The sequence below is a fragment of the Xylaria bambusicola genome, assembly GCF_022495145.1.
Source record: "Xylaria bambusicola strain CBS 139988 unplaced genomic scaffold F5B22scaffold_20, whole genome shotgun sequence".
Lineage (NCBI taxonomy): Eukaryota > Fungi > Ascomycota > Sordariomycetes > Xylariales > Xylariaceae > Xylaria > Xylaria bambusicola.
Window position 1 is genome coordinate 308190 of NW_025953573.1, and position 20279 is coordinate 328468.

Consider the following 20279-nt stretch of genomic DNA (forward strand, 5'->3'; position numbering starts at 1 on the left):
ATCTATCTCGCTAAACGACTCTCAATCTCATACCAACCCCTTACACGATGTCTCTCATGGTGGAAGCAGCTCGACCTGTGACAGCCCCCGTGGTTCGTCCCAAAAACCTCGCACCTTTCATCAAACGACAGATTCCTGCAAGTGGCTTGACTGCTATGTGTCATCCTCTCACTGAGAAAACCATTAGAGAAGTGAACGATTTCTTTCTCGAGCACTGGGAGTTCCCAAGCCCCAAGTTCCGCAAACGGTTCGAGGGCGATGGAATGACTCGCGTAACTTGTTTCTATGTTTGCAAGTCTCTCGATGACCGTCTAGTTCTCGCATGCCGCCTTATAACCCTCCTTTTCTTAATGGACGATGTTTTGGAGCACCTGTCTCTTGAGGAGGGCAAGGCATACAACAAGAAGGCGTTTTCACTTTTCCGCGGCGATATCCAGCCTGACCGCAACGTTCCTTTCGAGTGGATCTCTTACGACTTGTGGCAAGACCTGAGAGCATGCGATAAGAAACTAGCCGACGAGATGCTTATGCCGGTCTATCTATTTCTAGAGTCCCAAACCGACCCGCGACGACTTAAGAAGATGAGTTTCGGCGAGTATCTTGAGTACCGAGAGACTGATGTCGGCAAAGGGTAATTATCTCTAATCTTCTTGATCAAATATTAGTCATATCCTAATTTTCAATCTGTAGTGTTCTGAGTGGTCTTATTCGATTCACTGGCGCAATTCATCTTTCTCCCGAAGACCTCGCCATCGCAGAGCCAGTCGACAGAAACTGTGGCAGGCACATGGCCGTAGTAAACGATATTTGGAGCTACGAGAAGGAAGTGCATGCAGCTAACACATTACATGAAGAGGGTGGAGCTCTGTGCAGTGCAGTTCAGATTCTAGCTGAAGAGTCTAACATTTCAGTTGACTCGGCGAAGCGAGTGCTCTACCAGCTAGCTCGCGAATGGGAAGTTGAGCAGGAATGGCTGGTGCAAGAAGCACTTGCCAAAAAGGATACTCCGGAGCTGAGGGAGTATTTGAAACGGATTGAGTACCAAATGTCAGGCAATGAGATCTGGAGCCGTTCTACCGACAGATATATCAACCCTTCAGCTGTCTAGGTGCTAGTATCTACTATCAATATTGGATTTCAGGAATATGGGTGCTAGTAGGGTTGGAAAGTGTGATCGTTTTTCGTCACTCAGATAGATTTTTCTCATGATTCGCCTTGCATAGAATACTGAATATACTACACCGTTATTTTTGTACACGGACAATAAATAACTTCAGCTGATTATTGGGGTGATTCATATATATCGGCCTTTCAAATTAAGACCAGTCGCGAGTTACATACCCTAGGGGTCGAATTTCATTCATTGATAACTATAGTTCAGCCTATAGAGAGATTGCGTTAGAGATCTTGGTAAAACAACAAGCTTCCCTAAGAGTCATTCTACATAACATAATCTTACGGGAGTACAGAGGCTTGGGAGTGCGCTTAATGAGTAGAATATGTAAGGTGGTACACTTATAAGTATATAAATAAATAAGTTAAAAGAAACATACACGACTCGGTGAGATATCTGGTGGGCGCATATGCCGCGAACCCAGCGCAGAATAACGCGATGGTTAACTATTCCTGTAGGGGACTTGTTGAAATGATTCTCATCTCTGACCGACGGAATGCTCTTGACAACTTCGCAGTCGAATCTGATAATATTCATCTCTAATTTACGTCACATATGCTGACAGGCAGAATTTCAGCTCAAATTTCTCAAATTCTGATCAGCTTGTCGCCTTTCCTGTGCTGGGATGTGTCACGGAGAAGTGAATACGGAGCGGTAGAACCTTATTACGGAGATCGTCTATAAATAGGAAGATCTCCTGGGATAGCCTCATAGGTCTGAACTCAGACCTCAGGTCATCTGAATACAACTCTACTGATCGCTTCTGTATGTGGCGCTGGCTTCCATTGACTCCGCACCTCCACGAGAAGGTGTAATACAGGATAGTCACAGTCTCTATGGATTAAGCATATGTTCTGGAAGACTGGAAAGGTATTCCGCAATAACGTTTTTCAACGAGCATATATCGATCTAGCTGTTGTCGCACTCATGTCCAGAATTAGGCCTGTGTCCCTAATGTAAAATACGATATATAAACGCTTAGCATGTAGCGGGCTTAACCAGCCACCCGAGAACCTGGGTTACCAGGTTCTGGAATTTCGGAATGGATACTTGAGCCTGAATTCTAATGGCGCCTTTACTTATTGGAACACGGAATTGGTTGATCGGTTAGCTCTTTCAACAAAATTCAAATACGCTTCATCGGATTACCAATTCCCTTAGTAAATATACTTTACCCCCGAAATAATCGACCAAGGTGCATGCCGTCTACATTCCCGAATTTACCATATGGTTAGATATATCCACCGATAAAATACGCGTGGTAACATTGAATGAAGAAGGATAACCTAACTAGCTATCTCCCCGTGCTCACATAATATTCGAATTATGACAGATTATTGACTAAGAGTGTCTAGTTGAAGCTGTCTCTCCATAGAACAGTTTCACAACAAAACATCAGACCTTTTTTCATCATTGATGAAATACCCTCCCTAAAAAGCCACTAATGCGTTGTCCAAGGCTTAGCTGTCCCTCCCTGCCGAAGCGGTACATAAATAGTAAGCCAAAAAAGCTGCCCAATATCTTTACATTGGCGTCGCTACCCAATCGAGCATAATGCTCCGAGTCGATCTTTTCACCAATATCCGTTTGACCAACATCCGTTTGATCGAGAAACGCTTGATCAACATCCGTTTGACCAACATCCGTTTGACCAACATCCGTTTGACCAATATCCGTTTGACCAACATCCGTTTGACCAACATCCGTTTGACCAACATCCGTTTGACCAACATCCGTTTGACCAACATCCGTTTGACCAACATCCGTTTGATCGAGAAACGCTTGATCAACAACCTTGACCTCTCCATCCCTATGTACAGGGATGAGGTCTGCTTGCCATCCCTTTGGAATTACGATCCGAAAGTGTTCTTCGAAACGGATAGCGCCGATGATGGTCTCATGCGGCGGAAACTACAAAATCAGGACAGGATCGAACCTCCAGAGTTAGCCAAGTTTACGAGAACGACGAGAATAATACAGAATTCCGTTCAATCAATAAGTAGAAATAGAAAATTGAAAATTTATGAACGATCAACCATACCGACATCGCGCTAATGAACATCTCCAAAAGATTATCAGACACGCGATCCAACCGTTGTTTGTTGGTGCAATACATGGGCGCTGTGTCTGTGGGTTCAGAATATAGAGCCTCGGAGCCCCTCAGCCAATCTGCCACTTTCGATATTTCTTTTTCGGTACCACCCGGGTATCGCTTGATGGCTAAGATACCTCCTGGCATCTTTTCTTGCTACGTGTTCTGAAGGAGTTAAACAGATGTTGAAATGTGTGATATATTTTTCTGCTTTCAATAGTAAGGAAAGCCTTGGTAAATAATGTTAGCAAGTAGGTAAACATGAGGTAGGACGTGGTTTTACCTGTACGCTATATGAGGTTGGCCGTTCTCAAACTGGGAAACTTTGGGGGGAAATGAGAAAGAAAAAGGTCGCGGCGTGGACTCATTCAAGGCATGGCTACAATTTTATTTACGAACAACCAGGTGACTGGCTTGTCAAGGTTTGCTAGCTAGCGCTTCCTTGGTATCCACGAAGTAAGGGATATTAGGTATATAGAACCCAGTTACCCACTGGTATTTATCCCTGGAAGAAAGCGACGAAACCGGTTACTTTTCAGTCTTGTAGAGTATACAGAACGCTGTCATCACAATATATAATAGAGATATAAGATTCAGAGGTAGCGCAATGACCTTATCAAGAAATTTAGAGACCTATACCACTGCACGACGAGCTTGGTACGTACCGATACACGATGTTTGCTAACCATGATAGCCCTATCCCTCTTAGCTAGGGATGGCCAGTAGCTGGTGAGTTGATGTAGTAGCAGTATGTCAGGGAATGGAAACATCCTCAATTGTTCCTACTAATTATCACAAAGCAAGCATCATGGACTGGGTGCGGGTTTTTAGATTGATCTTCGATACGTAAAGTTAGTTAAGATAATGGACCAATTTCCTATGGCGGTAATGTTGGAACAAGTGCCTATAGTCATCTTTTAAACATTCTTCCAAAACTAGTCGTAATGCACTAAAAGAAACCATTCGGCCTGAGCAATGGAAGCGAGTCGATAGGACCTAAAGGTCCGATCGGGAGCGTGTTAGAGAGCTCACAAATATTCCTAGAGTTTCTCCAAGGCCTAAGGCCAGAACATTACTTCTATGAGGGATCTGAAAGTTCATATTCAGAGTACCGCGAGGAAAATGAGCATCCTCATTTCCATTCGGATCGCCAAGCCGGTACAATTACTCAAGATTCCACCACACAGCCTACTGGCAACATGATGGGACTTTTGAACTCGTCCCTGAATGAAACACGTGTCTACATGCCGATGACGCTCATAATCCTTACCTGCTACACAATGCTCCTACAGACCTATGAAACAATTTTCTATAGGATCTATCAATCCCTGCTTACACATGAAAAGCAGCCTGGGCAATTTGTACTTCTTAATCTACCGGAATTGCACATTGGTGGATTTTATCTCAACGAACACCAAGATCTACAAATGGATATACTCATAAATCTCAATTGCAAGATGCTCACGAGGATTGAGGAGACACTAGGCATCAATGTGATATCCGAGTCACCAAAGATCACATCTGATTGCCCCTCACAGAGGCGTGGGATATTGGACACTTCATACGCATCCGCCATTTTAGACTTTATGTTCAAACAAAAGGAAATCGGAAACCCACAAGACTATCGTCGTGAGAGAACTGCGATGGTGAAACAGACGATGGAAAGTATTAGGCTCATGCTTAGGCAGAAGGACTAGTACCTGATATCTAGGAAGCTATTGCTGACCCGTCATTTGACTATCGAGACCCAAATCAAGGTATTGAGAGTCTCCATAATTGAGGGTTACGTTGCAATTTCACCACAGCAGTCTAAGTCTCAAAAATATAGATTTCGAGCTAGATCTAAGGTCAGGGTTAGAGAGTGCATCTTCAGATGCGCGATAATTACAAAGAAACGAAACATCACGTCTGATCAGTTGTTTCAATTATGATTTTATTATGTTGTGTATGACAGATTAGAGAGAAGATGAGCCAAAAGTGAATAACCATATAACACTGGAAGAAGCCAAGTACCTCACTAGTATTTGCACCCTTACTATATACGAAACTTTAGGTTCGGTGACAAATGCCGGCAATAGATGTTCTTTTCCTGCATTTAACTCTCATAGAAAAACTCTGGCAATCTGTCAAATTAGCTTTCAGCGTAACTAGCAGTCTGCATGAATTTAAGGCCTAAAGCAGATTGAATGCAATGATTACTACATTCATGTCACAAGGTTCTTCATTCTTTCTCCCTTTAATTATTGTTCAGCACATAGGGATGATCTCGGCGCTAAGATAACACTCTAGATAAAAGCCATAAGCGAACCTAAGGTCTCAACACAGTTAATTTCATTCAACAACGGTGTCATACATAGGATGAATAAGAAATGATAATGATACAAATCTTAATAGCAAAGAAATCAATCGACATCGGGGTACTGATCTACAAAGTCCGTTCCCTCGTTTATTAGCACCTCTGCATTCATCTTTACGCTCCATCTTATCACTTCTGTCTTCTTTTCTTGGTGACCTTCCCCATGGTCCGAGATATCGCTGTTGTGCTTCTTAGGACCCTCTGGCAGGTGGATCTGAAAAAGAGATGGCTGAGTAGTTAAACAGTTGTGATATCCCCGGTTTGGAGTACCAGTTCCTTCGCAAAACCACCTCAGCATGATATCAAATGCGGCAGTGACACGTTTCAGGCCAGCTTCGTAGAGAAGCTGCCGAGCTGACCGTCTATTGATAGCGTAGCCTAAAGAGCAGATGCCATCTTGGGCATCTTCAAATTCTCACGAGTAAGCATAGTATTGTCAAGTAAGTTAGGCTGTACTTGTTAGATATGAGCGCTTACGGTGAGTTACCCTTGTGTGATTTGGGTATTGATATTTCAAATCATTGGTGTCGGACACTGTCCAGAGATGTTGCTGCTGAGGTACTGTCTAGATATGCGGAGTGGTCAATACTTGCTTCCAATGTACGATATGTGTAGTTCATTACAATGAACTATCCCATCAGTGCTAACCTTATCTGTTTGCACAACTCGTCCCTTCGGTATCGTTTGGCCACTGGTGAAGGGGAAATGCATCCCACAATGGCCGAGCCAGAGAACATCCCATTCATCCCCGTAAGGAGAGCTCTGGGGTAGTATGGTTACCGGAAGATTCTCAAATGCTAAATCAGGTGTAGAGGTCAATGTTGTCTCGGGATTCCGAGGATAGGTGAAGTCGGCGTATATAGAGCTGATCGCATCAGCCAGTGGCTGGGTCAGGGCATGCGAAGATAAGGCAAAGTTGTGTAGTTGGTCGCGTAGCCTCACATCCCAATCTGCGTTATCTTCAAGAATTAAAGCCGAAGACAAGTTTCGTCGCACGATCCTGCAAGGGAAGGCTTGAGTCTCGTGGGGAATCTAAAGAAATTTGGTTAAATAGTACTCACTCTTGAATAGCATTGAGATGACCACGCCAAGCACCAATACTCGGATTATCAAGGCGGCCGATAGCGGAATATTCCGGCAAAGCCTTGTCAGGTATAGAGGCACCATCCACGCCATCAATAAACTCAAAATCGATATCGCTAAGCGCAGCCACGAGGCTCATGCCATCGCGACGATCGGTTCGTGAGGGTAAGCTCACGACAAATATCTTCTCGAACTGCAAAATATTTCAGTCAGCTGGGTCATAACAGACTGAGAAAAGCTACAAGAGATCATTCTGATACATACCCCTAGCGTTCTATTATAGATGTCTTGGGTGTGCACCCTCGAAAACCGTGTCTGCCTACTTGCGCCCACATGTAGGCCGCTGGGGATGTATGCCCAACGCCAAATGAACAGTAGTGTAAGGACAGTTCCCACAACTAGAAGAACCGGGGACGAAGGCCGGCGTATCATTGGCGCTGCGTGAAAGGTCAGACAATGTAGTATATGTTATTACTAATTATACAGGTAGGAACGAAACGAACGAAAGGATAATTAATATACTTAGCACTGGATGAAGAAACCAGTATCACGACTTTCTTTCTCTTGTTATGAGCCACATCGCAACTTAATTGAAGTAGATAAACATTTCAGCCAACATGAAACAATCACTAATTGTTGGTATGCAAGGTGTAATGGCAGAACTAACAATTTTCATATTGGGCCAATGGCATCACTAGATTCATAGAGGACTGGGGAGCAAATTAGGGGCAAAATTACTACAATGGCGAATGAATGCTAATTTGCTTGCTTGCTAACAGAGACATACAGGGGTCCGTCTTACCCCTGTCTTTTCCTCTATTCAGAAGGGCAAACAACACAATTGTGATATAGCTTATGAGCTTGTAGAAAAAGGAGAAGACTTTTTAGATTGATGTGAAAAACCATTTAAATTATTGTTCTGAGCTGATTCATTTCAGCAATATGCGATAACGCGCTACAATGGATGAAATTACTCCAGTCGCTCACGTTGATGCCGTTCGTATCGGTCGTTGCTAAACATTATGCAGGACAATTCTTCAATCCTCCCGATGCGGTCGAGGGAACTCACGATTACTCAAAAAATCCAGTTTATTCTTTGGGATCCACGCAGACGATCAAGTTTACGACTATTTACCCCAGCTATGAAATCAAATTGTGGCAACAGACTCGCGGACAAAATGCTGCGACTCGAGGCCCCAGCATTTTCAGTGAGTTCTGGAAATCATACACATGTTTACTTTGAACGGGCTGCTGACTGAATTGCTTGATAAGGTACCGAAGATGGCGCGGTAACATAATTTGACTGGCAGGTCCAGCTTTACCAATTTGACCTGTCTGCTTCTAACATGTTCTTCCTATGGCTCACTTCAACATCTGAAGACGACGTTGACGTTGACCCTGTGTCTATCGCTTCATATTTCTTCAATATATCCGAAAGGTCTGATTCTCAACCTCATTCGACACATACGGTCTTGTCAGCTCAGTTTTCTGCCACATCATTGTTCACGATGAGCACTACATCCAACCCGATCGGAATCGCTAGTGAGACTTCAACAACCAGTCCCAACCCCCACGGGCTCAGTACAAGCGTCAAAGTTGGAATTGGAGTTGGCGTTGGGCCGGCTGGTCTCGTAGTTATCTTAATTTCTTTAATTCTGATCCATCGTTCGATGCAGAAGCACGGAAATGGAACAACCAACCAACCTGGAACTCAAGAAAATCATTCTGATCAAGTGAAGGCTGCATCGCAGGATGCATCGTTTGTAGCTCACGAGATGCAGAGTCTTCCAGCAGAGTTATCCGCAGGCAAGGAATGAAGAGACACGCCGAATTTTCATATCAAGGGGCAAGGAGCTGAAACTGGAAGCGGGTAGTACATAACTGCGGCGTTACAAATTTCAAAACTGATTTTCATAGTCTCGTTGAGTCATTCAATATCAGCCTATCATTTAGCTTCAATATACCGAATTGATACCTCATGATGGTCCCTTGCGTATCAGTTTGTCAAACTGGTCTACACCACCGGTTGGTGCTTTGACAAGCCCATCCCTGTAATTACACATGATATCAAACCCTCTATTTTGCTCCTGGGTCGCCAAATGCAAACCAGACACGCATCAGTAATATGTACATTACTATTGCATAAATATGAATATCTTTTGATTGACGAAGCTTACCGTATTTTTTTGTGTACTGTTACATTCCTTAGCCTGAGAGTTGAACGGAGAATTTCATCTTCCATGATTCGGCGATAAAGCCAATACATCCGAAATATTCTTCGTGTTATCTCTATATTTAAGGTTTGATGATCAGAATGTCTACTACCTACGAACATAGTGTACCCAATTCCGGCTTATCATAAACTTGGCTGGAGTCAGCTTACAAATAGTGATTCGTTATGTGACAAGGTGATTTGGAGCAGGTGAATTGCAATTGGCCATGTTGATTACTGAACTCGAACAATCAGTTCATATCAAGAGGGGAGTCAAGAGGGGAACCAAGAGGGGAAGCATGTCCACGGGGGCATCTGTGAACCGATACCCACGTATCCCCAGTGCATCATCCCCACTTGCGATGCGGTGATACCGGCCATCACATCGTTCACAAACGCCTCCCTTAAAGCATCAGTAACACAGCGATGCGCCATCAATCATTAGAGTCTAGAATGCATGATGTCAGTATCATTTCCCCGGGAACGGCGCACTATTTCGTTGAGTAATTACTTTGGAGTTAAGTGAGCACAAAGGTCCTTACATGAGAGCCACAATAGCGCCGTACATCGGAAAGAAATTCAAACCCAAATGTGTCTTGCTATTATCTAGAAAGTAGTTGAAGTGCGTGAGCATCGGAGTCTTGCTGTTAGCGCAGCCAGTATTGGCGCACTGGCGTGTGATGTGGAGATTACCACCTACAGTTACTTTCCACGTCACGTCTTTCCCGAGAGCCATTATCACTAAAGGGGGGGTGACTTGTATCTTATACCTATGTCATTTACCTGGACTGATGACATAGATATATGACCGGAAGATGCCGTTCGCAACATGGGCAATGCGACCGAAAGTTCGAGTATATATATGAAACCGCTACTCCCCTCAAGCTAATCATCCAGTGAACAATCACTCACCCGTCTCTATCAATATCGCTCAATCAATGTACACCATGGCAGCACCCGTCGATCTCAATATTCCCCCTTCAACATCGATCGTCAACGTATCGATCATAGACACAGGTGCGACCTTTGCAGGATTGCCGGCCAGCTCCTTATTAGAGCCGAACATCCCGGGACATGAATGGCTAGGCGGACCGTGCTTTGCATTCCTGGTTCAACATCCTTCCAAACATCGGTCTCTACTTTTCGATCTTGCGATGAAGAAGGACTGGAAGAATTGGCCGAAGCAATTCCTTGAATTTTTACTCGGCACTGGAGCAACGCCAGTTGTGCCAACAGACGTCAGAACGGTCCTGGACAAGCATGGCGTGGACACGACGAACATCGAAGGCGTGATATGGTCCCACACGCATTTTGATCATATCGGCGATGTCTCGACGCTTGAGCAAGGTACAAAAATCATTGTCGGACCCGGCACCAAGAAGGCCGTGTTCCCCGGCTATCCCACCAACCCAGCGGCCCACTTCAACGAGTCTGACGTCGCAGGCCACGAGGTGCAAGAACTGGATTTCGAAAATTCAAGCCTCAAGATCGGCGGGCTCACTGCTATTGATTACTTCGAAGACGGATCCTTTTATCTTCTTGACGCACCGGGGCATTGTGTCGGCCACATCTCTGCTCTTGCTCGAGTCACGAGTAATCCAGACAGTTTCATCCTGCTGGGCGGCGACGCTGTACATCACGGCGGTGAACTACGTCCCCACCACTGGCATCCGCTCCCAGACTCTATATCCCCCAATCCATTTGACGTAGCCTCTCCTGCGCCATGTCCCGGGGAGATCTTCCATAAGCTCCTCCTTGATGGCAAGGAAGCCCCCTTTTATGAGCCAAGCCGGAAGTCATGGAGTTATCACCTAGATGTCCCTACGATGCTAGAGACGATCAAGAAGCTCCAAGAAATTGACGCTCATGAAAACGTTTTCATTATCGCCGCACACGATGCAGGGATTCAAAAGACAGTTGATCTCTTCCCCAAGACAGCAAACTCTTTCATGGAGAAAGGTTGGGTGCAGAAAACGAGATGGGCGTGGTTGGCTGACTTTGCTAAAGCCGTTGGTCAAGATGAGAATATCCCTAGGGAGATTTTCGGTGACTTTAGGCCTATTTCCACTGGAAAGGAATAGAGTTCTCACAAATGATGGCTATAACGATTGATGAGGTCGTTCACGTTCAGGGATGTCATGATATCATGAGCTGAGATTATCTCTACGATGCCAAAAAAAATCAGTAAGGAGTTTTAGGGGAAATATGAAATTGAAATCCTAATGAACAAACATTAATACTGATACATAGTTATGTCGCGAGTCTTTTACTTCCGCGTTCAGTGTATACACACCGCTGCGATTAGACAGTCAGCCGGTTCCTCCTACCATTATGGGAATGCAACTCAAAAGTGTTCTACCTGTCCATCTACCCCGAAAGGTTGCCTGGAGGTGATCAAATTGAGCTAACTCGCCATCTACCTTGCTGAGATATTCAGGTAAATAGCAATTTAATAGTCTTTGGAGTGTTTCCTTGCCCCTCGCCTCCATTAACCCCGCTTCTCTTATCCTGTTTTCATCCACCTTTGGCTTCTTCTTCTTTCCTTGTAGCTGAATGACTCTGGAGAGATGGTATGGAGCCCGACAAAGAGGTTTGTGAGGCCAATTGGTCCGCTCTGCCCTTTCAAGAGTCTGGTGGAACCAATGTCTATGAAAGTTTTAGCGTTGTAGAGTTTAAGGTCCATATTGGCCCTTTACTCGGCTTCTGCCATGTCGCCGAGGTGATAATGCATAGCGTCAACGGCATAGGCACTTTTCGACGTAACGTCATGTAATTTACTATATACTAATTCCCTCTTCTAGTTTACGGCTAAATGGTGTTGAAATGCTCTGCTACACGCGTACAAGTTGTACTAGCTAAACATACAGTTCGCCTTACACTTCGGTCGGATCCTAATCGCCTAAAAGGGTTAATTTTAAATGATATCAATGTCTACGACTCATTCTCAATTAGTGTAATGGAAACTTGAAAATACCAGACCGGTGGCCAATATTAACACTTGTTATAACCATTCCACGCCAGTCTTTATACCTAATAGGTTCCAGTGCCAAGGCGTTATTGGGGCGGCAGAGTAGCACCACATTCAACGGAGTACGCGCCTTTTGCTTTATTATGCATGGTAAATGTTTGGGAGAGAGGGGTGGTGAAGTGGGAGCCTTGTTATGAAGTAGGTGGCTGGCGTTATCCGACGCCCGATTCATAGCCCATCATAACCAACTATATGGCAGAGCCTCCTTTTTCAGGGTCAACTGGCCCCCCACCCCAGAAGCTCATGTTCCCCTCCGATCTATTTCAGCGATCGTTGGTGGCGCATGCTAGCAATAGAAGATTGCCAATAGAATTTGTCAGCATTGTTATCACTATGAACAGGAAGGGTGGTAATTATATGTCTAGACCTTTAAGCTGCCGCCTAGCCCAATCACCATTGGCCCCATGAGACACATTAAGTACTAGATGCACTTTAGTCTTAAAAAGACTTGCTTAGAGTCTTCAGGCACACTGACTAGGCTTGTGTGTTCCTGCTGATAGATTCATTTATCGCAAAGTTTGGGCTACATCTATTTAATGTTCTCAAAGGTGAAGACAGGAGTCCCAGGTGTTGCCGCCTTCCCTTCACTTTCACCTTCGACCATCGCGATTTCCACAGCCTCGAGCTTTGGGATCGTTTGCATCAAGCTCGGAACCATAGCTTGTAGTGTCTCTGCTTCATCAAAAGGCAAACGACGCGAGAAAACATCTTCCGCCTTCTCACCCGAATCTATACGCTTCTTGAGGGCCTGGACGAATGGCATCACCTTCTTCATGTCCTTCTTGTCAATCTGTTTTGTCAGTTCCTTGACGTCGACAGCCCCAGTGCTTTCGTACTGCTTAGCCAACAGGTCAATAGTCTTTTCTTGCCATTCAGGATAAGATTTGGCGACGGAGATTATCAGTCGCTTGGGCTCCTTCGGATCATAGCTTGTGGTTTTGCCTTTGGAAAGCTGTAATTGAGTTAGCACATGCTACTTTCCCAAACATGCCGCATGAATCAAACCTTTTTCATTTGAAGACCCTCAGCAGCTGTAATATTTGATGTGACGCTTCGCACATAGCTGAATATTGCCGACAGTGAAGCATCAGCTGGTGGCACTTCAGGGAACAATGCGTTGTGAATACTAGATTCGTGCTTAAGCACATCTCTCCAGATAAACTCGCAGAAATGGGGAGCTCTGCTATTTGTTAGCATGATATAACTTCAGAAGAGTAAAAGTAGGGGGTAACTTGCATTGGAGCAAGAAGTAGAGCTTGAAGCTCGGTGTATCGCCTCACGATATCATGGTGCATAGAGATTCCCACAGCCTTAGTGATGTCACGGTACCAGTCTCGAGCTGCGATGAAATCATAAAAGCCCGACTTGAGGGCAAGCTTGAATGAGGTAGCCTCATAATGTGACCGAGTTTGTGAAACGAGAATGTTAAGTTCATTGTCGAACAGCTGTTCCCATATTTCATACTTCCCAGTTCTTAGTCCAGTATCGCTGTTGACCTCTTGTAACCATTTCCGAAGCTCGTAAATTCTTAGAATCGTAGCGTTGCAAACGGCTTCTTCGAGGTTGGCGTCCTCAATTCCATCACCACCGTCCGCTAGAGATCTTTAATAACACCATAAGTCAGTGAGGGGGGTCTCCTTTTCTCTCATGTTTTGTGATATGATGCAACAAATTTGTCAGGACAGGAGCTATTGAAACCCAAGTCCGCTAAATGCATAGGTCCACTTGAAGAGCCGCAAATGAGTAGCAGTAATGGGCCCTTAATACTCACATTCTTGTAGCGTCCGAGCCGTATTTTTCCATAGCGTCTCTTAAAGTTAGGAAGTTTCCTGTACTTTTTGACATTTTCTCTCCATTGAGCATCAAATGACCCTATAATTTGCTGTAGTCAGTAATTGATATTTCAGGGAAACGCGGGAGATGGTCGAGGAGTTGTGTATATTCTTGAGGCATGCTTATCACTCAACAGGCAAACGATATCTCAAAGAGGGCCTCGAATAAGCGGAAAGGTGGAAGTAGCGAAAAGGGGACTGCAAGGGTAACATACATTTGCCCTTATTCCTTTTGGCCAAAACGGCTTGTCGAAAATAGCGACATGATGGTAGAGGAAGAACAACAAGTGATTGGTTATCAAGTCCTTTCCAGAGATTCTGACATCCAAAGGATAGAAATATGTGAATTCATTTCTCATGGCGTCAAGGTCAGAACGAGGTATGTCACTATCCACGTCGTCGGCGGTGGCGAAGATATAGTTCCAGACACCCTCGGTCATCTGGGAGGGAGAGATAGGCTTGGATGATAAACCGGGAACTTTGCCGTAGATATCGCTGTGCAAGAAATGGCATACGGTGTAATAGGCCATATATATCGTTGAGTCTGACAACGACTCTACAAGCTGAGTGTCATCCCAGGGTAGCTTAGTGCCCAATCCATAAGACCGGGTACAAGCCCACTGTGCCAACCAGAGCAATGCGCGTTTCATAAAGTTTTTGCCTTCTTCGGAGAAAGTTCGAGTATAGTCTGATTCAATGCAGTTGAAAGCATCCTCAAACCACTGTTGATCACCTCCATTTTCAGCAGTGCCATAAGTCCAGAACCATTGGTCTAGGTATGCCGCGACGCATTCATCGCCGGATCTACTGATGACGAGTCCATCTGGCTCACCGTAGTTGAAGGCCAGTCCAGACTCCAGCAACTGTGCCTTCACCAATGGCTTGGCCTCTATAACGGTCTTGCCAGCAAACTCACCGAATACCATGACGCCGGAATAGAATCCCTCTTTATAGGCGATATCTTTTGCCTCAGCCAGCTTCTGGTCTTTTGGTGAATTGATCTTCATAGTCTCGTACAGATGCTTCGCTATCAAATCTGAAGATGGTGTTTTAATGATGGGTAGAATGTCCTCTGGTAACCATTCTTTCTGGATCCCGTAGAACTCGGGCTTTTTCTTGAGCTCTAGAGTGGTGGCATAATCATCAGGGCTGTCAGAAGGAACGCAAGTGACGACTCCGGTTCCCTTAGTTGGTTTGACAGTGGCCATTGGCAGTATTCTGACTTTCTCATGAACCGATAAGGGCGCGTGTACCAGAGTGCCTATGACATCTGAACCTTTAAGGCCTACCACCTGATGATACTCACCCCACGGTGAAGAGATCCCCTGGAATGCCATGTTTCGAGCGGAGCGCTCACTGCAGAAGAAGTACTCATCCTTATGTCCTTCTTTGGATATCCGAAAGATACCGTAGTCAACAGTCGGCCCGACGAAGCAACATGTCTACTCGTATATAGTTAGAAATAGTATAAAAGAGTAAGAAAAGCTTAGGGAATTCTATCCGACAGGGGCAGAAGGAAAGGCGATCAGTTAATATGCTTACCTGTCCGTACATGGTCTCGGGGCGGAGAGTAGCGGGAATGAAGTACACGTCTGCATCCGAAGGGATCTTGTCGCCAATAATCTCCTTAGCCTTATCACACCAATCGAGGGTCCTGAGTTTTAATGCAACGTATTCTTGGACGGTTATTCCCTCGCCAGCACTCCGATCGTGATCAAGACACTAGAACTTTGAAGTCAGTAATAATCAGAACGAGTGAGAACATAAAGTCCAGAGCAAGCCGAAGTACAAGGGAGAAATGATTCCAGGGAACTGACTGCTTGACCATCCTTGGGTGAATATACGGTGAAGCGTTTCCCAAATTTGATCTTGTTAAGCGCCTTTAGCTTGTTCATTTGCCATCGTATAAACGAGTCGTAGAAAGGGTTCGCGTCTGTCGTCACAAATGATCTGCGCCAGTCTACGCGGGCACCAAATCGTCTGAGATCTGATTCGCAAAGCTGAGGAAAAACATGCAACCAATAACCAGCGTCCGCGAACTTATGAATTTCGGTCACAGGAAAACCCAGAGACAGCATGATCTTTCCTTGTGTTAGCAAACGACCAAATAATAGCTCGTCCTTCAAGTTAGCGAACCTCAAACTGATATTTGGCCTTTCCAGTCTTGGCCGCGGCCTTACTCTTACTGCCACTAAATTTGCTGATGTCGGTCTTTGTTACTTCGCTAGGATCCGCGGCAGCGAGAGACAATTGCTCTAACTCGGCAGAGGGGACGTTTTCGAAGTTCTGGCCGAACATCTCAACCTCACGTTTCAGTTTGTCTGCAGCAGCCTTGATGGGCATACCGGTCTGACAATTGTTAGCCAAGTTCTATGTCACCTACGTCCTCTTATTCTCTAAGGCATGGTGGCCACATTTTGTTGTCAGAAGTCCACATACTAGAATAGTAGTTAGCTCTGGAAGGCAACATATCTTCCTCAAAGACCTCCAGATCGTGTAACCGGCACAGTAGGTTTTGGATACATACCACAATGGTATCCTTGGGGAAAGAGAACTTTCTGGCCTTGCATCCTAGCCCATCCAACCATAAACTCTAGCTTTGAGAGGGTAAACGCGTGACCGGCATGAAGCGTTCCATTCATGTCTAGGATAACAAGGCATGTTAGCCTAGTTTCTTATCGTCTTCGGTATGTTGTACACAGGTAATGGTGGCCATGTTACAGGGTTGCGGGTCGACGTACTGTGAGAACAGTTAGCTCTGACAGACAATACATATTTCTACCAAAACCGGGTCTCGCGAACAGTGATATACATACCATGGATAGGCCATCGTCGCAAAGTACTTGGGAGGCTTCGGTTCACCGGCAGCCGGAGCATTTGTCTCGAAGAGCTTCTTGGCTTCCCATTCTGCCTGAAACCTCAGCTCGTCGGCGATCAAGGTGTCACGCTTCTCGGTCTAATAAGAGAAGGCATCAGTCGATGTTACTCTAAGTATTCTCGGCCTTTCTTTCTCCAGGACGTATCGCCGTATCGGTCTGCTAGCCCGATGACTAGCCACGTCAAGAGGTAGAGGAAGAGCGGGTAAGGGGGCGCGGTCCTCGTACGTTTTCCAGCTTGGGAACAGCCTTGGTGGCGGCCGTTTGGTCTGCTGTAGCCATCTTGTCGGTCGCGTAATGAAACAAGCAAATAGACAAGAAAGAAGGCGTCGACAGTCGAATCGATCGATGCAGAGATCGAGTCGGATTGGTTCGTAGATGCTGAGGGAACGGATGTTGACTCAAAAAAAAAGCTGCGATGACAACAAGTGGGATGGATGGTGGGGCAGTGCCTGCCTCGGAGGGGTACGTACCTGTGACAGAGCTGTGAAACAAGCTCTTCCCTAAGGGTACCTAGTAGGTACCGCGGGGTAATTTGTGGCGGTGCTGTCTCAACTCTGAAGCCACAACTTATCTATACGCCACTGACGAGAAATTAGTTTCAGGGGTCCTGATCCCTCCTACCAACAGTACAGCATCATGTAGGAAGTACCTATGTGAGTTGTTACCTAAGTATTTCCTTATGAGTCTATAATAGTATCTCAAAGAGCTATTGTCGCGCTATACCCTGATCCTAGCGCAAGATCAGTAGTCGGTTGTGTAGTATCTGTCTCATCAGGAACTTGCCACGTGGCGTCTAGATCTCTGATGCCTGCAACTTCATGGGCAGTCAATCTAATGTGACAGAAGAGCCGAGCTTCAGCTATTGATTTCATTGCTAACTTGCAGTATGGTATGTTGAAGGAGTGTATAGACAAACAGATAGCTATCCGCATCAAGTGATATATGTAGAAGTCGTCCGCTGGTTGGTCATACCTTTTTCACGCCTTAATGGACAACTACAAACATCAACAACTCATCTTCTGTTATTCTCTTCTTGTAAGTCTCATCATCACCTTGCCAAGGTAGCTCAACTAGGAAATATATAAGATGACCTGGCACCTCCTTACCTACTTCAGTATATGTATGTTGGTCCGTCCCGTCACATTACTGCCACTCTGCAGCCACGCCACCCTTGTCCGAACCAATCATCACCTTTCGACCCCTGATGATGAAGCTGCGCCGGGCTGGTCTCAGCCTAATCATCTCAATGAGTACCTTGTGGAAATTATTGCAATGCCACTCGAGGCTTAGACAGGCTTGCACACGTCTACACGACTGCATGGGATCACAGCATTGTTTTAAGGCACTATCCGCTTCCTGACTTTGGGGCTCATTGATCTGTTCCAAGCCAATACATAGCGATGCGTCGACTGAGGAAACTTGTAGGCAAGAAGCGCCCACCTGAAGGCGAAAGTAGCCGCACACAAGAGGCACAATCTGCAGCTATCAGTCATGAAGGGCCTCCTGTTGCTCAGTCCCTTTGGGACCGGGCATACGATGCTCTTAGAAGCTATGACACGAAATTGGTAGAGGACTACGAGGAGTTGCTCACGGAAGAGGCACAGAAGGGTGTGTTATCGGACACTCCGAGCAACAACGCCGACAGACAATCTCAGCAAGCCCGACTAGGGGCTCTAATTACAGCTGGCTTACAACGAGCAGACGAGAAGAAAACAAAGTACACTATCGCCGGCCATGAATTTAATCTATCGAACCAGATCGATCAAGCCGCGAGATTAGTGTTGTGGGCGAAGGATTGGATCGGTGAGGCTGTCAAACAATCACCAGAAGCATCCATCGTGTGGGCCGGTGTCAGCATCATTCTCCCACTTCTCACGAACCCCACGGTTGCCGATGAAGCCAATCGCGACGGGTTCACCTACGTGACTACTCGCATGCAGTACTACACCGCGTTTGAGCCTCTGGTGCGACATCTCGGCAAAAGCTCTGAGGCCTCTCCTGCGTTAATGGCGGAAGCGAACAAGCACATCATACAACTTTATCAACACATCCTCGAGTTCCAGCTTAAAAGTGTTCTGCGGTTCTATAAGAGCCGCGTCAGACGTTACGCCAGTGATGCCATTCAAACGGCGGATTGGGAAAAGATGATTCGCAACATCAAGGAGTTCGAGGCTACTGTCGACAGAAGCCTGATGCAAATTAACCAGTTCGCGGCGAGACAAGAGCTAGAGTCTGTCAATACAAAGAGCGCGGCATCACTCGAATACATGCGACAATTACTGTCTGTCTCTGAAGATCAGGTCCGCGTGGCAACAGAGCAATTGGGAGTTGCACAGCGATCTCTCCAGATACAGGAAGCCGAGGTGCAGCAGAAGTTCTCCGACAGAGAGAATAAGTGTCTTCAACTGTTTCGACTCACTGATTCCAGCGAAGACGCAACATATGAGTGGTACAAAGACCGGGTAGAAGCTCGAGTAGATGGCACCTGCGAGTGGTTTCTGAAGCATGAGTATTTTCAAGAATGGTTGAAGCAAGACTCAGGATCACTCCTCGTTTCCGCTGATCCTGGATGTGGGAAGACTGTTTTGGCCAAACATCTCATTGACTCTGTATTGCCGCGTTCCTCAACTATTTGCTACTTTTTCTTCAAGGACCAAGCCCAAAACACCTGCCGTCAAGCACTTTGCGCCCTCCTCCATCAGCTGCTCTATCTAAAACCGCATCTTATCAAACACGCTGTGAAGCAATTCGACATAGATGGGAGAGGCTTAGTGGGCTCAACAAGCTCGCTCTGGATCATTCTGCGAAATGCCGTCCAAGATCCCCAGGCCGGTAATATAATCATAGTTCTGGATGCCTTGGATGAATGCGCTGAGGTGGAATTCGAAGATCTAATGCGGAATATAGAGACTCAATTCGCCGAGAATAAATCAAGCCCAAGCAAGCTGAAGTATCTCCTTACGAGTCGTCCGTACGAGCAGATAGTGTCGAAATTCCGGTACCTTGTAGACAAGTTCCCATACGTTCGCATACCGGGGGAAGAAGAGTCAGAGACAATCAGCCAGGAGGTGAATCAGGTTATCAAGCACCGAGTAGAGAAACTCGCCAAAGGAAAGCTCCTCTCTGACCCTATCAAGAATTACCTAGCGGGAAGATTACTCGAAGTCTCCCACCGGACATACCTTTGGGTGTACCTCGTATTTGACTACTTGGAGAAAGAAGAGTTCAAAAAGACCCGAAAAGGCGTCGATTCTGCAGTCGCAACGTTGCCGAAGAACATAAATCAGGCATATGAGAAAATTCTGAACAGGTCCAAGGGAGACGAGGTTATAGTTCGAAAGGCTTTGAGCATTATTCTAGCAGCAAGTCGGCCGCTGACGGTTGCTGAGATGAATGTTGCCCTCGAAATGGATTATACACTCAAATCTATCCATGACCTTGATCTGGAGGAAGAAGCGGACTTCAAATCACGTCTCAGATCCTGGTGTGGGTTGTTTATCTCAATCCACCACGAGAGGGTTTATTTCATTCATCAAACTGCGCGCGAGTTCCTCTTAGGCACGGTATCGCCAATCGCCACCCCATTGGCGAGACAATGGCAGAATTCAATCGTCCTTCGGGAC

At 45.7% G+C, this 20279-nt stretch overlaps 6 protein-coding genes across 6 annotated transcripts; 3 read left to right on the forward strand and 3 right to left on the reverse strand.

Moving 5' to 3' along the window:
• Positions 1–47: 47 nt before the first annotated feature.
• Positions 48–1108, forward strand: F5B22DRAFT_655958 (Aristolochene synthase in complex with 12,13 Difluorofarnesyl diphosphate; the record flags this gene model as incomplete). Its single annotated transcript, XM_047979929.1, has 2 exons — positions 48–631; positions 691–1108. The coding sequence occupies 2 exons, from the start codon at positions 48–50 to the stop codon at positions 1106–1108; spliced, it is 1002 nt and encodes a 333-aa protein (XP_047830887.1).
• Positions 1109–2418: 1310 nt separating this feature from the next.
• F5B22DRAFT_180565 (uncharacterized protein) lies at positions 2419–3630 on the reverse strand. The gene is made up of 3 exons (XM_047969407.1): positions 3550–3630; positions 3216–3496; positions 2419–3085 (listed from the first exon to the last, which is right to left on the reverse strand). The coding sequence occupies exons 2-3, from the start codon at positions 3411–3413 to the stop codon at positions 2585–2587; spliced, it is 699 nt and encodes a 232-aa protein (XP_047830888.1). The 5' UTR covers positions 3414–3496; positions 3550–3630; the 3' UTR covers positions 2419–2584.
• Positions 3631–5206: 1576 nt separating this feature from the next.
• F5B22DRAFT_606489 (uncharacterized protein) lies at positions 5207–7310 on the reverse strand. The gene is made up of 6 exons (XM_047974925.1): positions 7209–7310; positions 6970–7142; positions 6684–6898; positions 6271–6622; positions 6100–6187; positions 5207–6027 (listed from the first exon to the last, which is right to left on the reverse strand). Exons 2-6 carry the CDS (start codon positions 7135–7137, stop codon positions 5669–5671), a joined length of 1182 nt encoding a protein of 393 aa, XP_047830889.1. The 5' UTR covers positions 7138–7142; positions 7209–7310; the 3' UTR covers positions 5207–5668.
• A 208-nt stretch (positions 7311–7518) lies between these two features.
• On the forward strand, positions 7519–9017 carry F5B22DRAFT_606490 (uncharacterized protein). Its single transcript, XM_047974926.1, has 2 exons — positions 7519–7913; positions 7978–9017. The coding sequence occupies exon 2, from the start codon at positions 8052–8054 to the stop codon at positions 8520–8522; it is 471 nt and encodes a 156-aa protein (XP_047830890.1). The 5' UTR covers positions 7519–7913; positions 7978–8051; the 3' UTR covers positions 8523–9017.
• Positions 9018–9754: 737 nt separating this feature from the next.
• Positions 9755–11283, forward strand: F5B22DRAFT_180797 (beta-lactamase-like protein). Its single transcript, XM_047969408.1, has 2 exons — positions 9755–11101; positions 11168–11283. Exon 1 carries the CDS (start codon positions 9856–9858, stop codon positions 10996–10998), a length of 1143 nt encoding a protein of 380 aa, XP_047830891.1. The 5' UTR covers positions 9755–9855; the 3' UTR covers positions 10999–11101; positions 11168–11283.
• Positions 11284–12474: 1191 nt separating this feature from the next.
• F5B22DRAFT_636336 (leucyl-tRNA synthetase) lies at positions 12475–16935 on the reverse strand (the record flags this gene model as incomplete). The annotated part of the gene is made up of 11 exons (XM_047977273.1): positions 12475–12897; positions 12951–13106; positions 13178–13547; positions 13717–13817; positions 13993–15219; positions 15320–15499; positions 15595–15858; positions 15914–16126; positions 16279–16444; positions 16594–16733; positions 16882–16935. 11 exons carry the CDS (start codon positions 16933–16935, stop codon positions 12475–12477), a joined length of 3294 nt encoding a protein of 1097 aa, XP_047830892.1.
• Between the last annotated feature and the right edge of the window lie 3344 nt (positions 16936–20279).